The sequence below is a fragment of the Lissotriton helveticus genome, chromosome 5_1 (genome assembly GCF_964261635.1).
Source record: "Lissotriton helveticus chromosome 5_1, aLisHel1.1, whole genome shotgun sequence".
NCBI lineage: Eukaryota > Metazoa > Chordata > Amphibia > Caudata > Salamandridae > Lissotriton > Lissotriton helveticus.
Genome location: NC_136065.1, coordinates 138,580,714 through 138,592,977, shown reverse-complemented (window position 1 = coordinate 138,592,977; position 12,264 = coordinate 138,580,714). Strand labels below are relative to the sequence as shown.

At 41.1% G+C, this 12,264-nt stretch overlaps 1 protein-coding gene and 1 long non-coding RNA gene across 2 annotated transcripts in view; both read left to right on the top strand.

Annotated features, from left to right (window-relative positions):
* The window catches only part of CCDC187 (coiled-coil domain containing 187), a 282,400-nt gene extending 275,647 nt beyond the window's left edge, over positions 1 to 6,753 (top strand). Inside the window, exons 29-31 of the mRNA XM_078640350.1 lie at positions 753 to 1,091; positions 4,621 to 4,746; positions 6,220 to 6,753. Coding sequence (XP_078496476.1) covers positions 753 to 1,091; positions 4,621 to 4,746; positions 6,220 to 6,375 — 621 coding nt within the window. The 3' untranslated portion in view covers positions 6,376 to 6,753. The remainder of the gene's footprint in view (positions 1 to 752; positions 1,092 to 4,620; positions 4,747 to 6,219) is intronic.
* A 48-nt stretch (positions 6,754 to 6,801) lies between these two features.
* LOC144754267 (uncharacterized) lies at positions 6,802 to 11,736 on the top strand. Its single transcript, XR_013594686.1, has 4 exons — positions 6,802 to 8,702; positions 8,789 to 9,554; positions 10,080 to 10,608; positions 10,742 to 11,736. It is a non-coding gene; the product is annotated as an uncharacterized LOC144754267 (long non-coding RNA).
* Positions 11,737 to 12,264: the final 528 nt, after the last annotated feature.

The window sequence follows — 12,264 nt, the reverse complement described above, 5'->3', positions numbered from 1 at the left end:
AGTGTAGCTCTCTAAACCTACCCCCATATTACACTGTGTCCTCTTCCCACAAGGCCATCTCACATAGGTTGCAATACAATATCCCCAAGATGTGATGGTAACATAGCATATTTTGAGAATTGCGGCTGTTTTTAAATTAATCTGCCAATCATAACAGCAAATTGAGTATCAATATTCTAAGTCTAGCATTTCAACTCTCACAGCAATTGTTACTTGCTTTCCCGGGTTTATCTCTGACCCTTATCAGATGTTTAAAAATGTATATTTCCAGGGGGTGAAACAATTCTGAGGAATGCAAGTGACCTTTGCCCCTGCACAACTTTCACTTTATATCTGGCATACAACTGCAGTATGTAAGCCTTTATCAAGAGGGTGTCACCCAGGATGCTTCTCAACATTTGTTCAAAGTATTTAAAGAAGGCACATTGACTGTAGATAGAGAAGCACAGTTCTGGAGGATAGTCAATTTTAGAAGGGCACCTTCCTAGTAAATAATGTGCCCTTTGGCTGAAGGCCCAACTCGATCTTATGGATTAATCCATCATTAAATACATAAAGTGATAATGGGAAAATTAAAAAAATATTCAGCCCATAACTTCTCAACATCATGAATCTAATTAATCTTGAAATTCAAATTGTGGCATTTTTATCACTCATATTTATTAATTCTAATGATATCATCTTTACTGAAACTGCAGATGACATACGGTGTAAAATCATGCTAAAACCGCCTTTTCAATTTTTTACTTTAGCTCCTCAAGAAGGTTCTCGATGCTGGTGTTTTCGGAGGCCCTGACTATCTTGACCAATCTGTTGCCCAGACTACTGAAGAGCCCCGGGTACCAAACCTGGATGTGTATGTGTTGGACCGCTGGTGTACATCGCAGTGGAAAAGACCAAAGGAGCTTCCTCCATTAGTGCCACACAATGCCGCCTATGTAAATGTACTGGTTACCCATGTGGTGGATGAACTATGGGTGAAGTGGGGTCACTCATCTCTTCCTTACGGGCCTGCTACAACAGAAGCGTTTGACTGTGAGACATTAAAAGAGGACAATCTGAGTGCAGAGAGCAAGAGAATGTATAATCAGGTACTGTATTTGAGCCCAGACCGTTTTGTTGCAAATAGGAATACAACTACTGTGTTTCTGAATATTTCAGAGCAGGCCCGGCAGGTTTCCAACAGGTGGTAAGCTCAGAGAAGTTGAGGCACTTAGTGAAACTTCGAGTTTGCCAAAGCTGTAGTCCTCTGCTTCATTTAGCGGTTGGAGAATTGTTGACTGACTGTCATTAGAGATTCCTCCAATATAGCAGGTTCTCAATCATTGACAGCAGCCCATCCGCCTGATGGCTGCTGCCTTTACTGTGCCAGAAAACCTGCCCTAGTTATGGATCTTCCTGATACAGATTTACTTTGCAGGCAGACCCAGACTGAGAAACCCATCACTGCCCCCAAACACAAGGAAAAATTGGCTATTTATGTTTTTGTGCAGCAAAATTAAACCCTGGGTTTGGGAGTTTGTTTCTGCAGAACGAAAACAATGCAAATTGGGCTTCCAGTCTATGGGGTCCACAACATTACAGTTTTTCTGAAAGAAATATGGCTGTTCTGTAAGGGGATGTATAAAGCAGAAAGGTATCAAGAGCAATCAGCATAGCTTTTGTTATGGTTGAAGATAGTTGCGTGATGCTGGAATTAGACAGGTTTCCTTTTCTCTTAGTATTTCCTGAAATACAAAAACATGGGGGGGGAAGTAGAAGCAAGCAGCACCACATACACTGATCAGATAACAGTACGAAAACATACAGCATAATCAGAGTTAGAATCATTCTTACATGGATGAAAGAGGCTCATGAATAGTTACATTGTTATATGTTTCCTGATTAATATGCTGATCAATATGAGTGGTAATGGAAGGTATCCTACTATCAGAAGTGGTGTGAGTTTGTCTTTCTCTTCTTCAGGTGATATTCGATTTGGCGCAGGAGGTCCTAGAAGCCAAATGTCCATTTATAAAAGATACTATGATTCATCCATGGGAAAAAGAGAAGGCAGTCTCTAAGGCCTACAAGCATATACATGGGAAACCAGATTTGAATGAAATCAAGGTACAGTAGTGTCTGCGCCATAAGAACATCCAGCTTTTTTCCTCAACCGAAAAGATCCACTCTTAGAGAGGCTGTGCCAGAATTTAGGATACGCTAAAATATTTGTAAATCCTCATAAACATTGCACCAGGAATCTGATATACACAAATGTATGCTCCCATTTCAAAGATGTCTCCAATCAAAGAAGCTCAGCAAAGGGCACTGTTGTCTACAGTAAACAGTAGAATACAAGTATTAATGGTCTAAAATTGGCACAGACTGGTGCTTTTCTGAAAATAGCTATAATGACTATTACCCATTCAAAAGTACCTCTACAAGGCCATTGCCTTGTTTGCCATTCCAGTGTGTGCTTTTGACACTACAATGGGCTAACATTTTGCTGTTAAATATCATTTAAATATGTCAATGAAATGCAATATTTAGCAATATAATATAACAATTGTCATTGGTTTAATGTTGGCATTTACATTGTGATTAAGGGTATCATTGCTTATTAACAATTTACCATAATGAAATTAATATCAAATGAAATTTAATCAAGGTTTGAGCATTATTTATAGTAATGTTATGTTTTAGCACCTTTTACATTATAAAACAAGTTAATTCCGCGTGTGTTAAGCTTAGAATTACAATTATAGTGCTATATTTTATGATTTAATTTAATTTGAAAAAATAATATATGTATTAGTTAGGATTAACATAGTGCATTAGATTTGGAATGGGGATTCCTTTTCTAAATGTAAGTAGGCTTACATTGATTTTATTACTTTAAAAATAGTTATACCCTTTGTACTGGTAAAAGATAGAGTTATGGTTAAAGGCAAGATAATTACCTTGAAATGAATTTCATGTAAATAAACTGCTTATTATTAAATACAACAGATTGGACAGTTACAAGAATATTAATTGGGATCAATATGGTATGGGTGCATTATTTAACTTACCTAACTTTAGTTTAAATAAATATTATTGGTAAGGTATATGGCTAGTGTGAAGCCTTAGTGATGCGGTAGCAGTCAAAATGAGAAGATTGTATGTTTAATGTTAAAATTAGGCTGATGGGGTAGTGGTGGATGAAGAAAATCAGTGAGTTTTATAGTACAAGAGGTAGCTGGCGGAGAGGTTGTGGTATATTGCATTTTAAACAAAGGGCCAATTCACCAACACATTTATAAATCTGCACCTGTTGGTTTACTCTCTAACATGTGAACAGATTTACAAACTTCCGGGGTTCGCAGAATTTTCTGTAAAGTTCAGCAGCCATATCCCAGGGCTTTGTGTCAATCATCCTCGCATCTATCTTAAGTGCAACTGCTTAGCTTACCTAGTCCTTCCATCCTGAAGGAGACATGCTCTGTGGCTTTCGTATGAGACTACTATTCATGGCTAGCTCTGGACTCTGCAGAACATTGCACTTGGAGCAACAGTTTTGTACTCTACATTCATACATACACATTATAGGGAAGGTGACCCTATATATGTTACCTTGCTCCTGCGGCAGTGAAGGAATACATTAATGGCCCGATGTGGTTCGGAAATCATTCCAACCGAATCGGTTTGGGAATGCTTTCCTACTACTAAGATCGGGAGAGTCTGACTGACCAATAACGATGAATCCGGATGCTTCCAGATATGATTCAGTCAGACTCCCACTGACTTCAATGGGAGCCTATGTTCCGACCGAATGCATAGGCTCCGATTAAAGAAAGGGGTGGCTGGGGAAAATCAGGCACCCTATGGAGGGCACCCCCTGGTGCCTGCCATACTGTGCATGGTTGGTATGAGAGGAACCATGGATCCCCCCGCTGGCCCAATTGGGAAGGCTCCGGGTGAAGTCTGATTCCGACTGGTGATTCGAGTCAGACAGCATGATTCGGAAAGGCTGTCCGAAACCAGCATCATAATGGTCGTTCGGAAGCCCGCCCTTAGAGACGTACAAGTCTGCTCCATAAGGCTTGGTCATCCCGAATGCCGTCGGGTTCCGATTAGGATATTCCTAACGCCTAACTGGCATCGTAATCGGTCGGTCAGAAACCTTTCCGATTCAGTCAGAAAGACACGTTCTGGATCTATTCGGACAAGGCAAATGCTGTTAGGAAGCCTTCCAAACCGCATCGTAATCGGCCCCTAAGAGTCCAAATGAGATTAATGACCTACCAACGATACTCTATGCTTATTTGTGACATAATTTATAGAGACACACACACTTTTCTTGGCTGCCGTTTGTATGTTTTCTCATGCATTTTTTCCCATCTGCATTCACCCCTGTGTTCAATATATCAAATCCCTTCACTTAAAGTAATGTCTCCAGTGTGGCATTTGTAATTTAATCAAACCAAAGTCCACCAAAGTCCCTGTTGTCTTTATTGGCCTATTTCTGTTCCTAGCCACACACAAACAGACAGTGTTACCATGTATCAAACTCCAGCATAAGCCTAGTTGATGCCAGTAATATAGAAAGGTAAGACCTTGTTCTATTGTGCAAGAAATTCATTAATGTCCTTTCTTTAGTCTTCTATACAGGCAGAGATTCTTCGGATCCTGAATCTAGAACAGAATGACCTAGAAATTAAAAGAAAACTCCACAAGCTACTGAAGGTTGGAAGTTTAAGAAGAGATCGGGTTGACATTCTTCTGGTATGGCTTGGTCATTTCAGTAATATTGTAGTCATGGCCATTGTCAACTTACATGGACCAGTCTGTATGCATGTTCCATTGTGAAGCAATATTCTGAATTCTTCACCACTTTTCAATATTTACATCAATATGGGTAAGAGATGCTGTAGATTCACATGCTCTGAAATAATCCTGCCATCTAGTGTTGGGCTCAGAAATTTGCAACTTGTTTTTCTTTGAAGAAGGCTTTCAAATCATGAGGTATGGCGACTCCTCCCTTAGCTGGCAATGCTTATGGGCACAAGCTCAACTGTTAGATTGTTTTTCCCACAGCGGGTGGGAGTAGTGATGGAGCCGTATTTAGGACAGCTTTTGTGACCATGCCTAAGTTTGTACATATCAGTTTAGATATGTAGATGAAAAAAGAAGAATATCTGCAGCAAACACTGATTCCCGGGCAGGCGGGTGGACGCATGTGAATCTACAGCACTGCACGGTACTAACAGATGCTTCTATGGTAAGTAACATTTTACTTTCGCAGCATGTGTGACTGTAGATAGACAAATTCTGCATAGAATGTAAAACAGTGCTCTCTTAAGCAGCTGTCAGCCAGTGGATGGTGCAGTTGTTTGGGGAAAAAACCTCGAGAAAGTCTGGCCAAGTTTAGGTTGTTGGCATGCAGGACAGATGGAAAAGAGAGGCCAGGAGGGAGGAAAGGAGGAGACAGGATTACAGTAAACAAGGGAGATGATTTATCAATGGAATACTCTTGCCTAAAATGTTAAAATCTGACAAGACAGAGCAATAGTGCATTGTGGACTTCTGGCCTTAGGCATCTGGTCGAGAGGGAGGGATCAGGGTGGTGGACCTTTGGATTCCCTATGCATTTGCCCCTAGACAATGTTTGCTGTTACTCCAACTTTTTGATGTTTGTGGTTTATCTCATAAACTTGAGTCATCTTGTCCTTACACTCCTTTTCTGTGCTTCATATTATCATGTTCCTGCATTAAAACCAAAAAGAGGAAAATATATTCACTTTTGATAATCTGGACAGCAGCTGGATCTCAGGTCTGAGATTCATAGTAACACATAAAAATGTTTTTTAAACATATTTCTTAAATGTAAAAGAATAAAACTGAACAAATGAGAACTGAGGTTTCTTTTTTAGCCCTACAACCAATAATGGCTGTTAATAAGGCACTCTTGCAATAATAGGCTGATGACTCATAAGAACTCATAACAAGAGTTGTAGTTACTAGTCCTTGTTGAAAGATAAATAAAAAATCACTTACCTGCCGGCCGGCTGGCTGGCCGCCCGCCGCCTCTCTTCTATGCTCTTCCTGGCTTCTGCTCAAACAGGAAGCACCCAGGCTCCACTAAGCCAATCACAACGCTGCAATGCAGCGTTGTGATTGGTCTGAGCACTTCTGAATGCTCCATGTTTTAGATTAGTTGCAAGAGTTCCTATTGTGAATCTCTGCTTGTCTTTTTAGATCCAGGAGCTCCACCGAGAGGAACAGCAGTGGACTGACTACACGGAGGATGAGCTGTCGGTGAAGATTAAACTGAGTGCCGATATCTTGGACTGTCTGCTGCGGGACACCATTGGGGTTCTTAAGACTATCTGCACCAGAAGAACTCACCAGTGAAGTCCTCGTTCTGCCAGGACCACAGGGATACCTTCAGGGAACATTTGGGAAATGTCAGCTTGAAAGGAAGAATTCCATCAAGAGCTTGGTGACCCGCGCTTCCAAAGAGCAAACTGAATGGCATTCGCACTTGAAATCAGCACTTTTATTGAAAATGTAGATATCCTTATACTGGAAGTTTACCTGTGCCCCAAATATGTTCCAATTAGAGGAAATTTGTTGCCGCAAGATCTCGCAATTTGATCAAGTGGAGAGGCTGGAATTATTACCTGGTCCTTTTTGTTCTGCAGTTGACAATTTATCCATTTAAGCAAATCCACCCTGGCAGCACCCTCAAAAGGGGAGGCTTCACACTGTTGATTTGTTGAGCAGGTGTGATTCAGGGGCGATGCCTTGTCACTATGCCAAGCTTTATATGATCCAACCAACTAGCACATCCGATCAAGGTAAACTTGCACTTGGATGCCTCATGGGCTTTAGTGCTATAAGAAGACATATAGAACACATCATCACTTATGTGCAAAACACTCACATAACATTAACATTTTGAACAATGCACATCTGCAACTGTTTAAAGTTTTATTAGAAAAACATGTCCTATTTCTGTATCGTCCAGCGTGCAGGTCTATACAGCTATTGGTCTGGCAGTCATAACTGATACCCTCGAAGATCACTCAATACAGGATCTATCTTCCATATTTTTCCACATTTAAAAAAATAGGGAAAGAAAAATAGATGGTTTTCTGTCTGCATTTATCTGTAACAAATCAGTAAAATCGGAAAACTGTGAACCTAATGTATGAATAATCAGGCGGATCAGGTGACGTGACAGTCTTTCAATTTTACTCCTACAAGAGTTTTTCTTTTATGTTTCCCACATTCTTGCATGGTGCTGTGGTTTGATGGGCTATAAATGCTGCAATTTACCAAAAAGAAAATATATGTTTGTATGTTTGAAAAATTCATTTTAATTGATCTGCTAAATTTGTTTGCACTGTTTGAGCACTTGAGAGATATTAGCAATGATTTGTGTTTGTAGTGCATTTGTCCCTGCTGAGCAGGACCTTCTTGTGTGCTCTCCATCACACGTATGTGTGCACGTGTGTTCATTGTAGAAATGATTAGCAATGTGTTCTTTGAGACCTGTTCTACTCTAGCACCGCAATTGCTCATATGGTGTTGATCATTATTAATTATAACTAAAGAATAATTCTCCTTCAGTAGCACAAGGATCACTTACTTCCATTACTCCATTCCACTGGAAATCCTTGCTTCCAGTCCTGGCTTTCATGTAACAAAGCAGACAGACCATCCTCATACGTGAAGTTTAGGTCTCCTTCGTGTGCCGGAAGGCTATGAGGATTTTCAGGGCTCCCAGCATAACAGAAACTTGTCTTCTGGCGCGCGCCACGGGCTGAAAGAAGGCAGTTTTTAGGGCCTTTGTAATAATATGGCGCCACCCTAGATGCCGCTATATGGCTCTTGCCTTACCCTACTTATGGAAGTGCCAACCTTGCCAAGCTGAGTCGTTAAACTAACACACTTGATGGCAATGACTGCAAAGATGATGACTGCCTAAATTGCATGGCAGTGTGGTGGATCCAGTGCTTAATTTGAGCCAGTGGTTTCCGGTGCTCAGCACCTGCATCTAATCATCAACACCAGCACTTTTCGCAAGCACCAGAACCACAGGATATTGAGCTGATGCCGAGACTCGAACCTGGGTGCCCAGCTCAGACGTCAACAGCTCTGGCCATTAGCCACATCCTTGCCCCACTTTCATGGTTAGTGGTTGGTTATGTTTTAGGCAGCGCTAACAGGAGAAATGGGCTGGTGCAAGCTGTCTCCTGCAGAGAGCCTGGGCACTTATTATTTTTACAAATTACCCACGGGATGGATCCATCTGGCCACCCTACCTTCACCTACTCACTCATCGGCTCACCCAAGTAATTCACATCCACTCTTTCCCTCGCGGGTAATCTGAGCCTAAGCAGGCAAGTGCATTTGGAATGTCAGCACCTGTCCAGAATGGTTTGGGGAAGATGGCCAGAATGGGAAACATTCTTTACAACGCAACTTTTACAATGCACTACCATAACGACGCAACTTTTACAACGCAAGTCATTACAACGAATTGCGCTGGAGGGCCGCTCTAGGATAGGGAATAGTTTAATTACTATCCAACACCTTCCCTAGTGTCCACGGGGACTGGAGTTGGAATAGTAAATTAAACTATTCACTATCCAGCGCTCCCCAACGCAAGTCGTTGTAATGACTTGCGTTGTAAAACCTGCGTCGTAATGGCATGCGTTGTAAAAGCATGCGTTGTAATGTCATATGTCCGGCCAGAATTAAGTTTAAAAACACCACAACAACCTCTTCATTTGACATGACAGTTTTCCAATTACATTAGCCAAAGCGACAGAGAAGCCTCTGCAGCAAGTGTTGCAGTGACTCAGGCCTGGCACAGCACCCAGGAGCAGTATTCCTCTGCAGCTGTAAATGAAGTGATTGCCTGGAATGAAATGATGCGGCTCCCTCGGTGCAGCTTCAGCTGAAGAGGCTGTGGATTCTCCGGTCTATCCAGTCCTGAAAGGACCCTCCCTTCCTCACCTGCCCAGCACATCTCACCTGTATCTGTGGGACAAGTCGAGCCCTGCTTGCTTCTAACCTATCCAACGTGTCCTAATGGAAATTCGCTGTTCTGGGTGTTTATTACCGTATTGAATCAACACTGAGAAATTGTCAGCTAGAAATTCGGCACACTGGAAATGGCAATTCCAAAAAATAACCTTGAAATACTCAAACGTTTTCAGAATTCAAGAAATAGGATACATAGGAAGGGAGAAGGAAAAAAAGATGAGGAAAATGAAGGCAGAAAAATCAGGGAGTCGGGTTTAGCTATTTTGTAGAAAAAAAGTAGGAAACAGAAATAGACTATAAAAAAGAAAACGACTGATAACAAGAAAAGAAAAGAAGAAAACGAAGGGTAAGAGCTAAAAATAGAACTCTGTGGTTATTCAAGTAAGGGCAACAGATCTGAAACCAAAAAAGGAGATGGTGTGCAACTAAATCACGCAAAGGAAAACATATTAAAATGAAAACATGAACACACAAAAAAAACATGTAAAAATATTAGGTAAATTTTTTTTTAGCTCTCCAAATTTTGCCAACCACGAGCACTAGGACACTAAGAAATGTAAGAACCCAGCGATCACACAGTGTAAATGGAGACCCAAAGATTAAAACTAAGGGCTTGATTTAGAGCTTGGTGAATGACAGACATCCTCCTAAAAGTAGATGTCCTGTCCATCAAAGTTAGAGTATAGATGTCTATGAAGACTAAATAGGGTGGACAGGACATGACCACTTTTTGGAAGATGTCATGTACTATGGACCAAACTCTAAGCCAGGCCTTTAGTCTCCTCTTTCAGAACATAAACAAAACGTGTATTTGTAAAATGCACGTTCACCCCTAACGGGGTATCTTGGTGCTGAATAACAGATGTTTATTGTTACCCAACTCAATGGCACTCATATTATCAACCTCAGATGGATGAAAGGCTGAGTGGACCCACCAGGATTTGAACCTGTGACCATGAGGTTGAACACAGGCCAATGCAGTGGATGCATTAGTCCACTGAGACACCAGACCCGGCAGTCTACAATTTCGCCGTGAGATCACCTTGATGTCCTATGAACAGCCTGATAGACTAGCTTCTGAACACCCATGATCTAATAAACCTTCAATATTAATGTAATAAGCCAGTGTAGTAAGATTTTTCTGGCTAAGCGTGGAATTCCACCAGTGCAGTCCAGATCTGGCTGATGCGTAAGGGTTGAAGTGCTAGTATGCACATAAAACGATGGTGCGTTTCCACAATATTGAGGTAAGGCACAGCAGGGGGAGTGTATATCAGAAGCTAGTGAATATGCCGCTTCTGATTACCATAGGGGTCTTCGAAGCGATCGGTTGAGATGATAAAGACATGCCAAGGTGACTGAATGTACACTTTCAGCTACAAAGGAATACATTTGCCACAGGTCTGAGCCTGGACGCGTAGCCTTGATCCCGGATGCTTAGATCTAAAACCCTGGTGGATACGACAAAGGGTACCGTGTAATGAGGGAAGTGGCACAACTGACACCCTAGGTAACTCTCATCTCACCCAAGATGGGAGTGAAAACAGAACCTGTGCCACCAGTGGGGCGGACACCTGAAGCTCAGACCAGGCTTATGGATTGATACAGGACTTTTACAGTGGGACTTGCCTATGTGTTCTGACACATTGCTGGAGTTTTACTACCATTTAGAATTATTCATATTTATCTTTTGCTCACTTTTTCTGTATTTATCCGTTTTTAGAAAGCAGAGATTTGACTAATTATGGTGGTTTCGAAGAGTTTGCGTGCTCACTTTTGGCTGGGGTCTTGGTGTCCAAAGAAGGTTTCTTGAGAAAGGGACTAGCAACTGCCCTCTTGAAGGATGGAGAAAGGGTAGTGGGTGATGATTGCTTAAGCAGGCAATAAAGGGCAGTATAGATTGGAGGCTACTACCTGGAGCTGTTTTCCACGTCATGTATCTACCAGCAAGCCTGACTTCCTACTGGATAAGTCTGCCATATGTTCATCGTCAATTACAGGAGAATAATATAAAGAGTTAATGAGAGAATGGATAGTCAAAATGTTAGCTGCTATGTATTCTACTACTGGTCGATAACTTATCAATCATGCAAAAACTTTCGCCAGGTTTTGAATACATATTTTGGTTTAAAAATATAAAACAAAATTCGATTATGCCACATAAACAACGGCAACACCCTCATATACTGATTGTCCCAATAATAAACATTACACGACCATCAACCTCTTTCTCTCTTTATGATATGACAAAACCAAGATCTTCAGTTATCAAATTTATATACCTTTTTCCCAAGCATATACATTTTTGGAGCATACACCATGAAACCAAATAGCTGAGCTAGGGTAAGACACAGAAGACTGTAACCTATGAGTTCACAAAACATTTCAGGCAAATGCTTCTTTATATTTTTATTGTACAGTAACCTCGAGCATAAGATTTTATTTACCTGAGCACATAAAATTCGACCCTTTCCAAAACTTCTCAAATTCATTAATTGTTATCTCACTATGGCAGAATTGTTCAAACGACATGCTATAATCGAGTGAGAAATTGGTGTAAATTTGTATCGCTAAACAGACCCACATTGTGCTTTTTGTCATATAAGCTGTAAATATGAAATTGCATGTGTATTTATGACCGCAAAAGTTAATTATACTCTTTTTCATAATGGGATTTATATTTTTATAATGAACTTTATAAAAATGATTTCTATTAAATATTTGTCTGGCTGATTTTTTTGTTTGTTAATTGTTTCATACAAGCAGGTTTGTGGATGTGTGCTGTTTATTTACTACTTATAGGGGGGCCTGTACCATCTTAAGTGCTACTAATTTACGATGGAGTAGTCATCACATTGATTTCAAGAAGGCAGTCTTCACCTTAAGACAACCACACCTGGAAAACTGAAGTACAGATAGGTGCTGATGCGAACAAGATCATAGTGTGTGTAGCAGCGCCAGGACACCGGCTGGTAACAGTGCGCTTTATAAATGTCACAAATAAATAAATAAATAGACAGCACCAGAGGGAGAGGTGTGGCTCAGCGACCAGAGTCTCTGATTCAGAGCGTTGGGCTCACGGTTCGATCCCCGGTGCCGTCTCAGCTCAGCATCATGTGGCTCTGGGCAATATCCTCGTTGGCCCCCAGTGCCTTGAAACCCTTAAGGGGTGATATGTTTGCACTTTACAAATAGGTCACCTGCAAAAGATGAAGAACACAACAGCCAGGAAAGTCGTCCAAGCTG